General features: G+C 51.8%; 1 protein-coding gene across 6 annotated transcripts; it reads right to left on the bottom strand.

The window, feature by feature from the left end:
* Positions 1–5236: 5236 nt before the first annotated feature.
* On the bottom strand, positions 5237–18202 carry Myl10 (myosin, light chain 10, regulatory). Of its 6 annotated transcripts, none has more exons than XM_017321050.1 (7): positions 17759–18202; positions 13676–13768; positions 12784–12859; positions 11635–11739; positions 9083–9161; positions 6344–6392; positions 5237–6270 (listed from the first exon to the last, which is right to left on the bottom strand). In XM_017321050.1, the coding sequence occupies exons 1-7, from the start codon at positions 17846–17848 to the stop codon at positions 6064–6066; spliced, it is 699 nt and encodes a 232-aa protein (XP_017176539.1). In that variant the 5' UTR covers positions 17849–18202; the 3' UTR covers positions 5237–6063. The 6 variants fall into 6 exon arrangements, with proteins under 6 accessions (XP_017176539.1, XP_017176540.2, NP_001289948.1 ...); NM_001303019.1 differs by lacking the exon at positions 17759–18202 and adding an exon at positions 10354–10442 and having other exon boundaries at positions 6000–6239; positions 13676–13948; XM_017321051.2 differs by lacking the exons at positions 13676–13768; positions 17759–18202 and adding an exon at positions 13370–13491.
* Between the last annotated feature and the right edge of the window lie 1169 nt (positions 18203–19371).

The raw sequence follows: 19371 nt of genomic DNA, 5'->3' as shown, positions 1-19371 counted from the left end.
TGTGTTGACTCTAGAAGCCTGGGAGAAACAGAAGCCAGGCAAGGTGGCTCAAAAACCAGTAGATGGCGCTGTGGAGCCACAAAAGCGGTCTTTGTGCGTTCCATTCACCGAGGCCAACTGGAGTTTCTAACCCGGGCGGCCGGCAGCAAGTACCAGCTGAGGGTGCACATGGTGGGTGGTGGGTGGGACGCTCATCCATCTCTCTGGGGGGCGATATGAGGGCCCAAACAGGTAGTCAGTGACCTAGAGTAGACATGGCCTAAGAGGTTGTACTGGGGTTTCCTGACCCTATATACGCCCACTAAGATCCCCGACCTGTAACCCCATGAGACAGTCTCCTCAGTCCCCAGCCAAACAAGACACAGTAACTCTCTGAAGTTTGATGGGAGCCAGACTTAGCTTGTCCCCACCCTTGTGGGTGGACATTCCAATGAAGTTGAAGGCACAAGCTTTGAAGCTAAATTCTGGATTACCATAGCTCCACATGGCCTGTTTCTCCCACCCCTGCGCCCACCAGCCACTCCCATCCAGTGTCTCCATGGCACCAAGAAGTCTGGGTCCCAGTGCCCCACCCTCTCCAAACATAGACATTAGCACCCAGCACTCGGATAACAGGTCTTGAGTAAGGATGAGGTGTTGGGGCGGGCAGCAGCTGGGACTGGAGCTGGCTTCCGAGCCTTGTCCCAGAGCCACTGTCTGTGCCCTTTTGTCCTTGACTGCTGTGGAATCCATGATTGTAGTTGGATCATGGGAAGGCCAGGAGGGCGCTGAGGGTCGGAGTGTCAGAGCTACCCAGCCACCAATAGAACCCTGTCTTCTGAGGCAACTGAGCCAGGCTAATAGGCTACACAAGTTGAAGATATAAAAAGAAAGGTATGCCTCGACCCTGTCACGCCACTCTCAGGACACTGGAACCAGTCTCTTCATTCCCCAATCACATCCACACCCACACCCCACCCATACAACCAGCATGGGGTCAGCATAAGAGACCCCACAACAAACTAGGAGCAAGTATGAAGCACGGACGGTGGGCGTGGCTTCAAAAAACTTCACGGGATAGGCCCGTGTCATGTGCAAAATGCTTGACTCCATGGCCCTGAACGGGTATTTAATTCACCAGTAAGTTTATTTTACAGGATCAACTCCAAGCTTATGTTGATACCAGATCATAAACTACACATGCCCCGGAGTCTGTCTTTCTGTCTGTAAGCAGCCACAATTCCCTGGCTCCAACCAGACACTGTGGGGTTCAGGATCGAACCTCACTATTGAAAGAAAGTGGGCTCAGGAAGCTGGAAAGAGTACGTACTTCCCTTCTGAAGGACCCAAGTTTAGTTCTCAGCATCCATACCAGACAGAGCCCTCTTGTGGCCTCTCTGGGTACTGCACTCATGTGCACAGACACAGCCCCTCAAACATGCATTCATTTACATAAAAATAAATTAAAAAAAAAAAGAAATTTAGTGTCAAGACTAAAATGCTGATTCAGTGGGGAGTATGACAGTTCTGGAACCAGTGTTCCAGAAAATTCTAAAATGTCCTCTTTTAACAGTCTCTCCAGGACCTCTTCTCTAGAACTCACAAGCAAAATCTCAGTGATTCCTATTCCACTTTCGTGATTTTTTATTTTAATTAATTTACTTTACATCTCGACCACAGTTTCCCCTCCCCCCTCTCCGTCCAGTCCTCCCTGCCTTGCCTCCACTCCTCCTCCCTTTCTCCTCAGACAAGGGGAGGCCTCCCATGGATACCAACCAACCTCAGCATCTCACGTTGCACTAAGGCTAGGTGCATCTTCTCCTATTGAGGTGAGGTGAGCAGCCCAGTAGCAGGAAAGGGTGTGAAGGGAAATGACAGAGCCAGAGACAGCCCCTGCTCTCACTGTTAGCAGCCCACATGAAGACCAAGCTGCCCAACTGTAACATATGTGCAGAGGACCTAGGTCTGTCATGTTTGTCATTCTATTTTTTATTCTCACTAAGTATACATCCCATCTTTTTTACTAATATCAACGTGTGGATATCCATTTGTTTTCATTTATTTCTTTTTGGAGTGGCAGTGAGCAAAGCCACGGTCCTCACACATGTTCTACGACTGAGATGTGCTCCTAGCCGTACATTTATTTAGTTTTGAGATAGGTCTTCAAGGTGCAGCCCAGGCAGAGCAAAAATAAGGAGAGGGAGACAGTGGTAGAATTCCTGAGTGCCCCAGCAAGGGCTGAGCGGGGCTCACTGATAAACTGCTTTGCCTAGAATCCCCCAGTAAGGGGCTGGGTGTAGCTCAATGTAGACCACTGCCCTAGAACCCCCAAGTAAGTGACTGGGGGCGTGGCTTAATGACAGAGCCCTTACTTACATGTAGCGAGATACAGTCAGCTCCAAAGTTGCTATGGAGTCTCCATAATGGGGGTGCCTCCTGTCAGGCGAGGTCTGTCCCTCTTCTATCACGTTGTCCCACCGTCCTCAGAGGCCCCACCCTCTTGTGGTCAGCAGAAGCTCCCACAGAGATTGCCGCTTGCTCAGACAGCTTCAAACCCCTGGGGTTCATCCTGGAAGGGCCTTCAAAGGCCTTGGCCATTCTTGATTGGGCGCCAAGACAGAATCTGCTCTTGGAGACAATTTAGCCAGCCACATGGGTGGAAAGAATGTCCCTGCTCTCTTAACAGCGACCCCCTCTTGATTTATATGTGGGGCCACTGTCCGAAGGCCCCCGGCGGATGGATCTTGAGTGGAAAATGAGAGGCCGAGAGCCAGGCGTCTGGCTGGGCTAATTATCCTCAATGAGATACAGCTGGTTGGGGGAGCAGGCTGAGGCCCAGGGCAGGGCCAATTCCTTGCCCCAGATCTCTGGGGACCCAAAGGCCTGTTTGGGCTTGCAGCCCATCGCCTCCCAGGTCTGATTAGGGTTCATCAGGCATTCTAGGTGATCCAGTTTGGCCAGTTTTATAAGAAAAAAACAGAAAAGTGGCTTCAGTCTCAGATTCGCTGCTATCCTGAGCCATGATAGTCCCTAAGACGCCAAGATACACTTGAGTTCTTTCTTCATTCTTCTTATGGGACGACTGAAGAGTAGACTGGCCAGGTAGGCTTGGTGAAGCCCAAGGGAGGACTCTGGAACTGAATGCAGTACCAGGTTTGGCCACATGGGGCACATAACTCTGTAGTGGCCTCCATAGGGCCTGGCTGCAGCCCAGCTGCAGGCTGATTCTCTGGATATCCTAGGGTTGAATAGACTCTACCATATACCAAGCCTACATTTGGGGTCTAGGGGCATTGTAGTGATCAAAACTCCACTTGAATCCCAACCTTTTGGACTTAAAATTCCCCAACAGAAGTACCTGGTGGCTCAGTTAGCTGTCTCAGTAGGGAGAAGGTGTTTGTTGTCCATGAGCCTGACAACTTTATCCTAAGGAAGGACAAAAACAACTTCCATATGTGAAACAACTTCCTGACATCCACATGAGCATGCAAACAGGTGTGTGGACATCACACACACACACACACACACACACACACACACACACACACGAGTAATAATACACATTTTTAAGTATCTGATTTTCTGAAAGGGCTTTGACCTATTGCAGTTGTCAGGGCTGAGCTGAGCTGCAACCACATAGCCAGGCTGGAGTAATAGAGTGGAAGAAAGTTCCAAACAGAAGAACTAGCAAAGCAAAGGCCCTGTGTCCAGCGCGAGTGGCACAGACAGTAGAAGTACAGCAAGGTCTTAATCTGGTTTTAGTTGTTTTGCAGCACTGAGGATTGAACCCAGGGCTTTATGTAGACTAGGTGGGTGCTCTTCCACTGAGCCACGCCCCCAGCCCCTCCCTGGGGGATTCTAGGCAGAGGCTCTACCACTGAGCCACGCCCCCAGCCCCTCACTAGGGGATTCTAGGCAGGGGCTCTACCACTGAGCCACACCCCCAGCCCCTCACTAGGGGATTCTAGGCAGGGGCTCTACCACTGAGCCACGCCCCCAGCCCCTCACTAGGGGATTCTAGGCAGGGGCTCTACCACTGAGCCACACCCCCAGCCCCTCACTAGGGGATTCTAGGCAGGGGCTCTACCACTGAGCCACGCCCCTAGCCCCTCACTGGGGGATTCTAGGCAGGGGCTCTACCACTGAGCCACGCCCCCAGCCCCTCCCTGGGGGATTCTAGGCAGGGGCTCTACCACTGAGCCACGCCCCCAGTCCCTCCCTGGGGGATTCTAGGCAGGGGCTCTACCACTGAGCCACGCCCCCAGCCCCTCACTGGGGGATTCTAGGCAGGGGCTCTACCACTGAGCCACGCCCCTAGCCCCTCACTGGAGGATTCTAGGCAGGGGCTCTACCACTGAGCCATGCCCCCAGCCCCTCTCTGGGGTATTCTAGGCAGGGCCTCTCTACCTCTAAGCCACAGCTACACACAAGTTTTAACTGTTCAACTTGAGAGGGGGAGTCTTGTAAGTTCCTCTTGAATTCCATGCAGCTTGAACTGGTTTTATTGATCACCATTGTACTCTGGCTCAGAGAGCAGGGACAGGGAAGATTGAGGATCGAGGAAGTGAATGCCCCTCCCACACACACTTCCTCTTTAACCTGCCGGATCCCCTTTTGACCTCTGCACTGGTTGCCCATGTCCCTAGTGAGCTAGGGCCCCTGCAGTATGGCAGGCCAAGCTGTCAGACAGTCTCAAGTAAGGGGGTGTCAGAGATTGCCTGAGGCTCCCACTCCCTGTAGCCCTGGCTCTGTCTCCTCCTGTGGGACACAAACAGGTTTGACAAGTTTTCGGTGTAGACAGGGCTCCACTCATGACTTCCAGGAAAGTGAGTCTTAGAAAGCAAGGGGCAGCCAGGGCTGTGGTAGAGGAAGGATTCTTCTAGCAGCCTCAGCCTCTTCTCTAGTGGACCACTCAGTTGTCTCCCAGGCCAAGAGCTGCAGGCTGATGGGAGAACCTCTCTTGCCCCCTCTCCTGAGAGAATGGCAAAGGATTCCTATTTCCTAAGTCTGTCTGTCTGACTGTTTATCTGCCTTGCCCTCTCCCCTCCCCACCTCCCGTTGCTTTCCTTATTGGAGATAGGATCCTACAGGCCAGGCTGACCTCAAACTTGCAATCTTCTTGCACTGAACACTCGGAATGTATGAGACAAAATAAATCCTTCCTCTCTGAAGTTGTTCTCAGCCATCTTGTTACGGGGCGGGGGGGGGGGAAGGGGAGCCAGTTTAGTGGCTTAGGAAATAAAGGGGCTCTCTACCTGCTGCCAAGATGAGACCTTTATTTCATCCCCAGGACCCCGATGGTGGAAGGAGAGAAGCAACTCCCCTATATGTCCCTTAACATCTACGCATTCACACCCCCATACAATAAAGTAACTCATATTTTCCATTACTCCCTTGCAGACTTAAGTATAACACACACAGAGGAGATGAGACCTTTGTCGAGGTCTATGTGCCTCCAGAATCTTCCTCTGTCCTCGCTCTGATCTTTTGGTGTCTTCAGTGGTGTCTTTTGGTGAGCAGACGTTTTTAATCACAATGAGGTCCCCTTTAGCCCCATGTAGACCATCTTTGATGCCATGCGTGCAAGTAGAGAGCTCTCTGCCTACATTTTAATGTCCCTGAACCCATCTCCCCTCCTCCCTAACTTCGCTTCTGCCCGGCTCCTTCTGCCAAGTTTCTCCCTCTCGGTCCCACCCTCCATCCCACTCACACCCTGTCCCAGCTTTGGTCCATCTGAGACTCTTTCTCCCCACAGTCCTCACGACCTGCACATGAACAACCCTGTCTCATCCAGGAGACTCAAAGACGCTAGGTGCTCAATAAAACCCCCCCGCCAATGAAGTCAACGCCCTGTGGTCCAGATGAGGGGCATTACAAATGTCCATTACTTTTAAATATCAGCTCATCAGGAACAGCTGAGCAGAGCAAGGGAACCAAGAGTTTTGGAAAAACTAGCGTGGAAGGGAATGTTTCACCATCTTCCCAACCAGAGTGCTAACCACGCAAACATCACTCAGACGCACATCTCTGTGTTATTTATTCCCACTTCAGCTCCGGACTCCGGGGGTGATGGAGACTGTTTCCCTACCTATGATAGCCCTGTACTGCCCCCTGCCCACCCAACCCCATCTTGGCTGACTCCAGGTATGGAGGAGACACATCTAGTCCTTCTCCTCGCCGTGTGTGATGACGTAGCACAGATTCCTGTAGTCTAAGTTGCCACAGACATCTGGCGGGAAAGCTGCAAACATCTGCTTGACCTGGGAAAGGGAGTTGAGGGTTACATAGGGACTGTTGAAGAAAGGAGAAGTCAGAACAATGGATGTTATGGGAATGTCTACCCCCCCAAAAAGATCACACTCACCTCCTCCTCACTGAACCGGTCAGCCTGCGTCATAAGCTTTTCCTTAATGCTGTTGGTAGAAAGAAGCCATCATGTCTTGTGGAAAAGCTGCCTGGTGGCCACCCGGACATGAAGTTTCTAGAGGAGCTCTAGCCCAGATGATCCCAGTCTAGGGCTGGTTCTCCCAGCCCCAAGGCATCTCTTTGACCCCTAACTGCTTCTCTTGCAACCTCTACCCTCCTAGCAACAACCGGGAGGAGATGAAACAAACTTGAGACTCTGATGTGACTTGGAGACTTCTCGGATTTCCATGGTGTGCTAACAACTAATCTTAGATTCTTGGGAGGAGTTCTTTGTCATTGTCAGAGAGAGTGGAACCCGGGGCCTAGACCATGTAAGGCAAATGCTCTACTGCCCCTCACTGGGCAGGTGCTCTACCATTGAGCCACGCCCCCAGCCCCTCACTGGGGGATTCTAGGCAGGGGCTCTACCATTGAGGCACGCCCCCAGCCCCTCACTGGGGGATTCTAGGCAGAGGCTCTATCATTGAGCCACGCCCCCAGCCCCTCACTGGGGGATTCTAGGCAGAGGCTCTACCATTGAGCCACGCCCCCAGCCCCTCCCTGGGGGATTCTAGGCAGGGGCTCTACCCTCAAGTTGTATCCAGAGTCCTCACTACTTTCTGTTTTGAAACATCTCTCACTAAGTTTCCCAGGTTTGCCTCAAACTTACTTAGTAGCTGAGGTTGGTCTTGAATCTCCTGCCCCAGCTTCTATAGTAGCTGGAATGACCTGCCTGCCCGCCTGCCCGCCTGCCCTATCCCTGTCTTTTCCTTGATGCCTCTTCCAGCTTGTGGTTTTGGCTATTTGTGTTTGGCCTCCAGCATTTCCCAAACTACATCATACTGTTCAAGGCCAAAAGCATCATGGGAAGATGTGGTCCAGCCTTCTCATGGAAGACCTGGGACATTCGTGCAAGAATCCCCTTTATTTGTGAGAAACCGAGACTTTGGGGGGGGGTGGGCTTATGACTTCCCTGCCATCCCAAAGAGGGGCGTGACAGGGCTGGGCCTGATTCCTTAGGGATCAAGGAGAATACTGCTAGAGGTGAGGCCTGCACCCAGTTCTGCACAATAATTTACATCCTTCACAGCTGGCAAAGGTTTGCAAGCACTGGGGTTCTGTGGGCAAGGATGGGACCAGAGAGCTAAGCAGAGCCTCTGCTCTCAGGGTATCCTCTGGCGCCGTTGGTAGCAGGCCCTGGTTAAGGAGCCACACATATTTTCCATTGTTTATTACTATGGGACAGTCACAGTTTCCAGGTTACCAACGATGGGGACTTTGCATATACTCTGTTTCAACCAGATCCATTTCTGTGGCCTATCTGGCCAGCAGCCCTGTCTGCTAGGTTTCCACAGCCCAGGACTGTTCCTTCCATTCCCAAAATTGGTCCCTCGGGGACACTCCTTCCCTACCCCCACCTCAGTCCTATCTTTATATTGGTGGGAGATAAGATGGTCCTGGTCATGCCAGGAGGGGGTTTCTCCTGGTACCTCTCTGAGTCCTCGAGATTCAGGAATCAGCACAGAGCCTAATGATGAAGGTTTGGTTCAATGTCCCACTTTGGTGCTCCCTCTGTGCTCCAGGGAGCCTGACTCACACAGCCTTTGAGGACAGTATGTAAGAAGGCACACAAGCTGGTGCCTTTAATCCCAGCACTCGGGAGGCAGAGGCAGGCAGATTTCTGAGTTCGAGGCCAGCCTGGTCTACAAAGTGAGTTCCAGGACAGCCAGGGCTACACAGAGAAACCCTGTCTTGAAAAAAAAAAAAAAAGGCACATGAACCTCTATCTCCACCAGACTCCATCCGCCCTCTCCTCCACCCCATAGGTGGAAGCTTCTACGAGCAGCACCCGAACTCCTAAACAATGGGCTGTCACCAGATACCAGCTCATCCTTAAGAGGGAGGGGACACCTCACAAGCTAGGGCCTCCTAAGAACCAGCAAAGTTTGGAAGGGACATCTTAAAGGCTGGCCCAACATCCAGGGACCAATGTAGACTGCTGCTTCCTGACCTTGGCTCTTCGCCCCTTCTGCTCTTACTAAGACATGTTCCCATGTGTGTGTAAAACAGGCCACCAGAGCAGAGCCCACCTCTGTCATGCCAGCGCCAGGGCCTGCAGGACAGCTGCTTATGGCCATGTCCCACCCAGGCATCCCAAGCGGAGCTGCTCAGTGATGTCCTCATCTGGCCCTGTCCTCTCTCCAAACCCTGGTTTCTGGATCTTTGCTGGACAGTCCTTCCCTTTCCACCCCTCATTTCCATGGTCATAACCATTTCCTCCTCTTCCTCTTTCCCTCCTCCTCCCCCTCCTCTTCCAGGCTCCAGGCTATTCATTCCCCAGCTCAGCATCCCATACACACTAAACCTTGATTCATCCTTTCTATCCCCGCATCTAGAATACCATTTCTGCCCTAGATTGGCCAATCTGGACTCATCCTTCGAGGTTCACCCCAATCCCTCTTCATCCCCAATACTCAGAAGCAATCCTTGACCCATACCATACTCCCCACTCACTTCCACACAGAGAGAGGGGAGCACCAGCTCAGGAGGGAGGAACAGTATACCAGGAGGAACGGCTGGTTTGGGGCAGGGACTTCTAGCCACTGGATGTATGTTCACCCTACTCAGCTGAGTTCTGAGGGGAAGAGGAACCAGGGCTGACACCCACCCCCACCCTGGCTCAATCCTTAAAACTTACAAGTCAGCCTTGACAAAGCCTTTTCCTTCAGTGTCAAACACTTTGAAGGCGTGCAGTATAGTCTCTTCTGGGTCCGTGCCTATAGGTAGCACACATAGGACAAGAAAGGGTAGTAAGGGCCTCTTAAAGTGGTGCTGAACTGGGCAGGAGTTAAGAGACTAGGAAGGTCTCCAACGCCTCCCGAACCACGCCCCCAGCCACTCATTGGAGGATTCTAGGCGGGGGAGGGGCTCTACCACTGAGCCACGCCCCCAGTCCCTCACTGGAAGATTCTAGGCAGGAGCTCTACCACTGAGCTACAGCCCCAGACCAAATTTATTTTGATCGCTTCTTTTCTCAAATCCACAAAAGTAACACAATCGGAACTACTCCAGCTGCATCATTACACAGCATGTGCCCCACCTGTCTCTGAGTGGCCCAATCTTGAAGACATCTCCAATGAGCTCCAGCCTTGGCCCCCAAGTCCAGAGATCTTTTTCTTCACTCATGGCCATTGTGCCTAACTTGAGTCACAAATAAGTCTCACAGCCGCTGCTTCCTCACCCCCAGAGTATTCAATAATATCAGTTTTGAGACCACAGACAAGTCATCTAACCTCGCTGAGATTTCGTTTCTTCACGTATGAGGTGGGAACAATTGTCAGAGAGTGAAGAGTATAGTGAAGGCTCTTGCAAGGAGTCTATGTGTCGTGGGGCAGGTTGTTCACAACTAAATGTATGTAGTCCGCTTAGGTTTCTGCGAAACTTCTAAGCTCTTCAAACAGTTCCTATTGCACCACTTTTGTGGCTTTGAAGAACATTATTACCAAAATAAACTATTCTGAGGCTGGAAGTGTGGCTCAGTGGTAGAGCCCCTGCCTAGAATCCCCCAGTGAGGGCCTGGGGGCGTGGCTCAGTAGGGGAGCCCCTGCCTAGAATCCCCCAGGGAGGGGCTAGGTCAGACCCTTATATGTTTCCTCTATCAGACTTCTGCTTATTGGGAAGGAGAGCACTGTCCCCTCTGTGATGTGACCCTCTCAGGTGAACTTAGCAGCAGAGTTGTGAGCAACCCTAAGGTAGAGGGGCTAGAAGGGTGCAGGGGGCTCTACTAAGGGCTGGTTAGAGTCTTAGCCTCTAGGGCCACAGCCTCCCACTTCGATCAATGAGTTAAAGACCCCTGTGTCTCTCTGAAGAGTCCTAGCAGCCAAAGCTGGTCTGCAGTTGGCCCCCACCATCTTCCTAGGGACTCAGCCCTGGATTTGGTTAGCTCTGGGCTGTCTGTGGGACACTCACCTCAGCCAGCCACTCCCTGCCTTGTCCCCAGAGAGGGCCTCTGCTCTGCGGCCTGGAAGACTCATAAAAAAGCTCGGCGCAGTGGCTGCCTGCCATTGTGGGAAACCAGAGGATAGTCTTCTTGTCTCAATTAACTGCCATGATGGTGCCTGTCACAGCCCACTGCCCTCCCCACTGCCAGCTTCTCACGCAACCCTAGATAAGTTTGCATGACAGCCTCAGCTGGAGCCCCAGGCCTGGAACCCCAGCAAAGATGAGAACAAGCTGCAGTTCTAGGTCCCCAGCAGGCCCTCAGTCACCAATCTCCTCATATGGAAAGCAGGCAGACACGGTTAAAAGTGGTGCCCTTTCCTGTTCACCCCCAATATACATGTCACATCAGGGCTAGAGACACCATTCTCTGGCTTTACTTCTGAGCTGTACCTTAAGCCCCTCACTGGGGGATTCTAGGCAGGGGCTCTACCACTGAGCCACGCCCCTAACCCTGAGTGGAATAGTCTAGGCAAGGCTCTACTACAATACCAAGGTACAGCAAGCATCAACCCACACATTAGCACTCCTTCACCCTGTGATGGTAGCCAGATCTCAATCTTAAAGGCAAAGGGCAGCCACAGCCCAGGATTTCCCATTCAACCACAGAACCCTCAGGTTCAAGGATGTGCTTAAAGGGGAGCTCTCAGGGGGAAGGAGAGAAGGAAGAGAGATAGCCCTTCTTCAAGGCCCAGGCCTGAGGCTATGTCTCAGGAGTGTGGAAAGTTAGAACTGGATCTATTCAAGTGTTCTTTTTGGGGATCCCTGAGGCAAGTATCATGAACTCATTGCGCCTCCTGACTCTTCATCCCTGAAATGAGCTCCCTGGTCCTTTCCCTGGGAACCACAGTGACTCCACAACAGGACAAGGTAAGCAAACCCCTCTAGCAATGGGATCAGCCACAGTTGATCTCAGAAACCCCATTCCCTTTTAGCACCCCTCTGCCTCGCCCTCACCATCAGCAGAGACCAGAGAGGCAGGGCTGGCAGGGAGAAGGAGGGAAGGTAGGAAGGGGAACTGGGAGTAGAAGGGGTGGGTGGGTGTTATTCTGACAGTGGAATTACAAGGGGGAGGCTTTATGGTGATCCACACTGTGCATGCAGGGTCCAGGACAGTGTACGCAGCAGAGGACAGTGCCTGGGAACCCAAGCATATCTACATCTGCGGTTACGCAAACATGAGGGCCAAGCAGGTGAGTTATCTCCTTCCTATTCCCAGTGCTCCCCTAGGCCCCGGAGAACCTCGCTCACCCTTGAGTTTCTCCCCAAACATGGTCAGGAAGACTGTGAAGTTGATGGGCCCCGGAGCCTCCTTCACCATGGCTTCCAATTCCTCGTTCTTGACATTTATGCGACCTGGAGAGGGGGAGAGGGAGGGTGTGAGGGGCCTGGAGGGACAAGGCCTGTAAGAAGCCAGGGAGAGTCCTGCGGTCTCTCCTGCTTCTATGGGCCAACTTGTCTCCATCTGGCCCTGTGTCCCTGTGTGTCCATTAGGGAGACTTGGTGAAGACACTAGAGTCTACCCGTTAGCGGTCCACCCTTCCCCCACCTTCCCCTCCCCCTCTCGGGCTTCCTGGAAAGCAGAGCATGACTCTCTGGATCTCCCTCTCACAGGTTAAAAAGTGAAACAAAAACAAACAAGCAAAAGCAAAAGGGAGGGAGGGAGGGAGGGAAGGAGGGAGGGAGGGGAGGAGGAGGGGAAGGAGAGGAGGAGGAGGAGAGGAAGAGGAAGAAGAGGAGGAGGAGGAGGAGGAGGAGGAGGAGGAGGAAAAGAAGAAGAAGAAGAAGAAGAAGAAGAAGAAGAAGAAGAAGAAGAAGAAGAAGAAGAAGAAGAAGAAGAAGAAGAAGAAGAAGAAAGAGGAGGAGAAAGGGAGGGGAGGAGGAGGAGGAGGAGGAGGAGGAGGAGGAGGAGGAGGAGGCAGCAGCTGCATAGGGAGCCCCAGGTCTCATGCATTCCTGGGATGCTGCAAGGTCCCAGTAGACACTCAGGATCCCAGAAATTCAAAACTCAATCCACATCGGTACCTTCGTTCAACCACCCTTGCTTCTCCAAACCCAACTTTTGAGACAGCATTTTGTCATGTAATATAGGCAGACACTGAGTCAGAAATCCGCCTGCCCCGGTATGAGAGTGCTGGGATTACAGGCATGTGCTACAGTACCTCTTTGACCTCTCACTACCCCAGGGCCTTTGCACAACATCAAAACAAACAAACAAACAAACCTTAAACTGTCTTTCCCTAGCCACCAAGTCCTCTTGTCACATTGGAAACTTTTCCCTCCCTGGGCTTCCCAGTTCTCAAGCCCCTCACTGTGGCTGCCTTGGTCTGCCCCTCTTCCCACCGCAATCCTTAGCTCTACCCTAAGCGCCAAGCTTCTGCCAGCTGATGCTTTACTCACCCAGTGCAGCAAAGGTGTCCCTCAGGTCCTCCTTGTCAATGAAGCCATCGCGGTTCTGGTCCATGATAGTGAAGGCCTGATGGAGACATTGGCTCTGAACCGCCAGGGCCCACCCAGACCAACAGGTTCCTGCCCTTCTCCCCAGAGTGTCCTTGGCTGTCTGCAGCCATAGAAACCTCAACCTGGAGCCTGTAAGCGCCCAGGTCTCCAATTTAGTCTCATGCGCACTGCATCCTGGGAACCCTCTCTGAACCTCTATCCTGAGAGCTTTGGCTCACAGACAGAAACAGGGGCTCAAAAAGAGACTTTGAGTCTTGGAGATGGAAATTGAGACTCAGAAAGGGAAAAGCATTTCCATGGGTCACACAGAGAGTACAGGCTTGGCTAGAGAATAGAGCCACAAAGGCAGCCATAAGAACTTTGAATGATGACAGTGTGAGCAGTCACGGTGGGCTCCTTGAATAATCCTCCTGTGATGGTCCATCTTTATTATTGTTCATTTGGTTAGATTTAGAATCATCATGGAAACCTCTCTGGGTACGTCTGTGAGGGGGTTTCTAGACTGGAGTGAGGTGGGAAAACCTACCTTAAGTGAGGGCGGCACTATCCCACGGGCTGGGTTTTTGACTGAATGAAACGGAGACATGAGCTGAGCGCTGGCTTTCACCTCTCTTGACTTCCTGCCCCTGGCTGCCGGTGTGTGTGTGTGTAACCAGCTCATGTTCCTGCCCCTATGCCTTCCCCAACCCTCACAGACTGTAGAACTGTGAGCCAGAATTAGGGACTCCTTCCTTCCTTAAATCGCTTTTGTCAGGCACTTTGTTGCAGCAACAAGAAATCTAACTAATATAGACTCCCAGGGTCCCCAGGGTCACCAGGGCCACCAACCAACCTCTTTAAACTCCTGAATCTGGGACTGATCGAACATCGAAAAGACATTGGAGCTGGCTGTGCCTTCTACTCTCTTGCGGGCTCTTCTGGGTGCCTAGGCACAAGAGATAAAACCTGTAGCTGTTGTCTCTTTCAGAGGTCCGAAGTCACCAGTGCCAGCCACGGGTCCCTGAACACCGTGGTCCAGGGAGCTCTGCCCGTCTTCCCCATACAAATAGCAGCCGGCTGAAAGCCCTGTACAGAGTTTCACAAGTGTCAACTGGACAAGACCTAGAGCCACCATGGAGACAAACCTCTGGGCACCGCTGCAAGCAAGTTTCTAGATTAGTTAACTGAGGTGGGAAGAACCACCCTAAGAGTAGGTGGCATCATCCCATGGGCTGGGGTCCTGAACTGAATAAAAAAGAGAGAGAGAGCTGAGTTCCTGCCTTCTCTGCTTTCTGACTGCGGATGCAGATAACCCCACCGGAAGCTGGGCTGTATCCTTGAACACTAAGCCAGAACAAATTTACCTTGCTTTGGTATTTATTTTTTCCCCACAGCTAGAGAGAAGTAACCAACACTTGCTTTTCTCAGTTCAGGAGAGACATCTGCAGAGGGTCCACTGCGCAGGGTGGGGGTGGGGCAGCTACTCATGACTCAGTGGCCCACCCTGCCCAGGCCCCTGGTGCAGGTGGGGTCAGATGGGCTCTTTTCTAGCCTCAGCCCTTGTGTGAGGCTTCCGGATCTCCCACCAGTCACCATCCACTCTGATGAGACCTAGTCTTGTTGTCCAGCTGCTAAAAGCTTCCAGAATATTCCTAGCATACTCTCTCAGCCCCTGCAGTACTTGTTTCTAGACAGGATCTCAGAGCTCCCTGTCCACTCATGTGGGTTCTTTCCCCACCCCAAATCTCTCTTTGAGCTGCCTATTATCCCTAATATCTGGCCCATAGTGTGTGTGTGTGTCCGTGTGTCCGTGTGTCCGTGTGTAAGTTAGACGACAGATTTCAGGTGTTGGTTGTCTCCTTTCATCATGTGAGGGATCAGAGAGACTGAATATTGAATTCAGGTCATTAGACTTGGCAGCAAGCATCTTTTACTGGCTGGGCCATTTTTTAGTTACAGTATTGAGACAAGATCTCTTACTGGACAGAGCTTACCTATTCTACTAGGCTGGATAGCACGCCTCCATGACCCACCATCTCTGTGTCCTCTGGGTTGGTATTTCCTCAGCACTGGGATTCCAAGCACGTGACACCACACCCACCTTTTCTCCACCTGAGTTCTGGAGAATCAAACTCAGGACATTATGTTCACAGAGCAAGCATGTTACCAACACAGCTCTGCCCAGATCCTTAAAAGTGACTCTTAATGTCAGAAAGGAGCAAAAGTCTGGGCCTGGGGTCCCTGCCAGACAGCAGCCATTGCCTAGTCCCCCTAGCTGGGGTTTCCCTAGCTTTGCTCACACTTACTCTAGCACCTGTGTGGTCTCCCCACTCCCACCCCACTCTCCCTTTCCCCAGGGCCCCTGGGCCCATGTCAGGAGCAACAACCCAGCGACTTATAATTAGCTTTTACTGGGTGCTAGTCTTGAGTAATCCTTTGAAAGAGGGGGGTGGCTGGCAAAGAGGCCACACAGGGGATGCTCTAAGCCTAGGAAATATTTATAAATCCCTTCAGATATCATAAAGAAAAGAACTCCCCTGTGGAGTTCATCTCTCGTAATTACATATACATTTTCCTCTGATTAATAAAAAATTATCACTTCCGTCAGCAGGATATTCCACTAGTTCTCAGGGCTGTATCACTGCCCCCCTATACACACACACACACACACACACACACACACACACACATGTTTTCCACCCTGGTCTTTCAGGTCCACCTGGCCACAGGCCCTCCTGGAGGCTAAGAGCCCTGCAAAGCAGGAAGGGCACCTTTTATCTGGCTTGGAAGTTCAAGTCCATACTACACCTTTGAAAGATAAGCTTTATTCTGCAGGAAACAGTCCAAGAAAGAAGGGGGTCACCCTGACCTGAATTTTCACCCTGGCTCTTGTGGTAAGAAAGGCAGATCTCGTGACTGGGGAGACTGGGTTAGTGGGTAAGAGAGCTTCCTGAAGAAACAGGAAGACCTTACTTCAAATTCTCAGAACTCCCATAAAAATCCAGGTGCATTTGCCCCCCAACTGTAACTCTAACGCTAGGGGAGGTAGAGATGGGCATAGATGAGGTTTGTTCTGCTAGGTCAACGCCAGGTTCAGTGAAAGACCCTGTCTCAAGGGAATATGGTGGCCAGTTATAGTTCAGGACAACTGACATCCTTCTCTCGCCTCTGCATATATACGTACATGCCTACACACACACACACACACACACACACACACACACGCACACACACACACACACGACTTTTACATTCCTTAAGTCTTTGTCTCCCTGCTTATGTTAACCTTTATTTTTCTGACGACCAAATTTATTTTTTTCTTTTTGTTTATTTCCTTTACATCCCAATTGCTGTCCCCTCCCAGTCACCCCTTTTCACAACCCATGCCCCCATCACCCCTCCCCTTCTCCTATGAGAGGGTAGAGGCCCTTGGGTATCCCAGCACAACCTTTTCTTTTTAAACTTAGAGTCTCATGTAGCCCAGGCTGGCCTACAGACTCAGACTCATTATGTAGCTAAGGATGATCTTGAGTTTCTGATCCTTGTGTCTCCACCTTCCATGTGCAGGGGTGAGAGATGCGTATCGTCATGGCTAGTGTATGTGGTGCTGAGGATGGACCGCACTGCCTCATGGATGCTGAGCAAGGGCTCTACTGACTAAGCCACACCCCAGACCCTCTTTATTTATAAAATCAGGAATAGTCCCTGCCTCTAAACATCAAATGAGTACAAGGTACCTGCTAGTCTCCAGTTAAAGCCTGGGTCTAGTCCCTTCCTTAGGACGTCTTTGGGGAAAGAACTTTTAGTCCTGTAGGAGATCAGGCATTAATGGAAAGTGATCAAAGGAGGCAGAGGGGCTGAGTTACCAGGGGCTGGAACACAGGAGCAGGGCACAGTTGCAGGGCCTGAGAGGGGTCCACACCTCTAGCACGTTGCAATTCCAGCAACCGGAACCTCATCCTCCCAGTCAGAACAGAGCCCTGGATTCTATGAAGCTGGGAAGGCCAGATCACGTTACTCTCTACCACCACCAACTCCCTGCCCCCAGGTACCTCCGCTGAGTCAAAGAACAGCACCAAATCAGAACCCACGTGGATGAGAGGCTCTGTCTACAGCTCAGTTTGTTGTAGAGTGATTGTCTTGCAAGCATGAGAGCCAAAACCCATGTAAAAAGACAGATGTTGGTGGCATGCACCTATAACCCAAGTTCTGGGGAAGAGAACAGGGTCCCTAGGGCTCAGTGGGCAGCCAGGCTAGTCCACTTGGTAACCTCCAGCTAAGAGTGAAAGACCCTGTCTCAAAAACAAAACAACAAAACAAAAATACCCAATGTGGGTTGGGCAGTGGTGGTGCACACCTTTAGTCCCAGTGTGGGAGGCAGGGGCATGGGGATCTCTAAATGTGAACCTGGTCTACAGAGAGAGAGAGAGAGAGAGTGAGTGAGTTCCATGAAAGACAGGGCTACACAGAAATTCTGCTTTTAAAAAACAAACAAACAAACAAACACCAAGATGGATGGCTCCGAAGAACATCGGAGGTCAAGTTCTGGCCTTTACACATGGGTGCACACACATGCGACTGCATCCAAACACACACCACAAGCAAAAAGAAGTCACTTGGATGAGACTGGACACCCATAAGACTGGATACCCAACAGAGGCAACATGGGATGGACCACGTTGGAATATCAAAGTCAGACACTCTCCCCCACTCCCCCATAGCAGCCCGTTGAGGAAACCCGTGAAAGGAGAAAGGTCAAAGTTGAGAAGGAAAAGTCGAGAATCACACATGAGCTCAAGGTCCAAAAGATGAGACTGGAGGCGAGGAAGGAGGTCAGGACTGAGCTGGAGCTGGGAGAGGAGCAGAAAGAGGACCAAAGCCAGGGTGCTGGGCTCCATGGGGACTATGGGGTGCGGGGAAGGTGGTCCCAGCCTACCATGGTCTGGCGTGCTTTCGAGTGCTGCGGCAGGTCTGGGGACAGCTTGGGGTGGCTCTTTAAATAGTGCTCCTCCAAGCCAGGCACCATTCCCGGTCTAGACAACAGTTTGGAAGGTGACCAGGGACAAGATGAGGGGCATTCAAGTAGGGCATCTCCCCGGGGCTGTGGGGAGTGGGTGGCAAAGGCCACCAATGTGGAGACAGTCTAAGCCACGGGGATCTCCGACATCCCTAAGCCAACTGTTTTCTCTCTAGCCAAGGGACCACGGACCAGGAAGGGGGCAAATGGCCAAGGACATGCTGAGTAAGTCTGGGATCAGCCAGCTGGGAAGATTTGGCCTTGGATGTGGGAGGGTCAGAGGGTCGAGGGCTGTTGGAAGCAAAGGCACCATGCTAGCCTCAGACACTCGAGCAAAGGTGACAACATCCTTGAGTTTCAGGGTTCTGGGTAGGACATCTCTGGGACAGTGGGGGATATTATGATGTCACTACCTGTAAAATGCTTTGGTCTGGCCCCAAGGTCCCTCAGCCAGCATGACTGCAGTCAGCTTCTGGAATTCTAAAACCTCCTTCCCCACAAGTCTACAGAGAGTCACATCCTTTATATAGAGGATGTGATATTAGCCTAGAGCCTGGGGGCTTATATGCGATTTTTTTAAAAATTGATTTCTGGGGTGGAGATTGAACTCATAGGCTTCAGGTGCAGTCAAGAGCTCTGCTGCTGTCCTTTGTCCTTCCCTAACACTTCTGAGCACATGTGGTTGAAACTACACATGCAGGAACTGTGGCCACACAGTGCTCTGTGTACACTTTGGAGGGCCATCCATCTCCACCCCAGCCCAGGGCCCCCTTCTGAACTTAAAAATGCACAACGTAAAGCCAGGACTGCTGACGGCGCATGTCTGATCTCAGCACTCGGGGCAGGAAGGCAGGAGGCTCCGGAGTTTAAGATTAGTGTGGGTTACTAGACTGATCTAGTGGGAAGCTAGTGATGCACTTCAGTATAGAGTCCCCCAGCCAGGGGCGATGGTATGGTTCAATGGTAGAAGACTTGATTAGCATGCACGAGGACCCAGGTTCAGGCTTCAGTACAACACACACACACACACACACACACAGAGAGAGAGAGAGAGAGAGAGAGAGACAGAGACAGAGACAGAGACAGAGACAGAGAGACAGAGAGACAGAGACAGAGACAGAAACAGAGAGACAGAGAGAGAGACAGAGACAGTGAGAAACACAGAGAGAAAATGCACAGAATAGTGGAATAGTGTTGAGAAAGCAGAGAGACAAACAAACCACATAGTTGATGAGGGAGAATTACAAAGGCTTTACACACACACACAAACCCATCTCCTGGATGAGAATCCGCACAAGTCCAAGAATTCTCCCTCTGAGCCAGGCAGAGCCCACACCTGCCGCCCAGTCTCCTCAGGTGACCAGTGTGGTGCTGGCAGCCCCTGCTCAACCTCAAAGGCGACCCAGTCCATCCAGCCAAGTGTCCATCCAGCTGCTGCGTGGGAAACTACATGTGATCAGCTGCCAGAGCCAGAGGGCTTGGCTCAGGCCAGGCAGCTGCGGGTCCCCAAGAGCTGGAGAGCTTAGCTGTCC

This window comes from Mus musculus, chromosome 5 (genome assembly GCF_000001635.26).
Source record: "Mus musculus strain C57BL/6J chromosome 5, GRCm38.p6 C57BL/6J".
NCBI classification, from domain to species: domain Eukaryota; kingdom Metazoa; phylum Chordata; class Mammalia; order Rodentia; family Muridae; genus Mus; species Mus musculus.
Note: the sequence above shows the minus strand (reverse complement) of the source record. Positions and strands in the feature narration are given on the sequence as shown.

Coding starts and splice junctions, on each gene's coding strand:
- Myl10 (XM_017321050.1), bottom strand. CDS start 17,848: ATGGTGCCTGGCTTGGAGGAGCACTATTTAAAGAGCCACCCCAAGCTG. Junction 13,769..17,758: donor CGAAAGCACGCCAGACCATG/GTAGGCTGGGAC, acceptor TCTTGTGCCTAG/GCACCCAGAAGAGCCCGCAA. Junction 6,271..6,343: donor ACCGGTTCAGTGAGGAGGAG/GTGAGTGTGATC, acceptor TTTCTTCAACAG/TCCCTATGTAACCCTCAACT.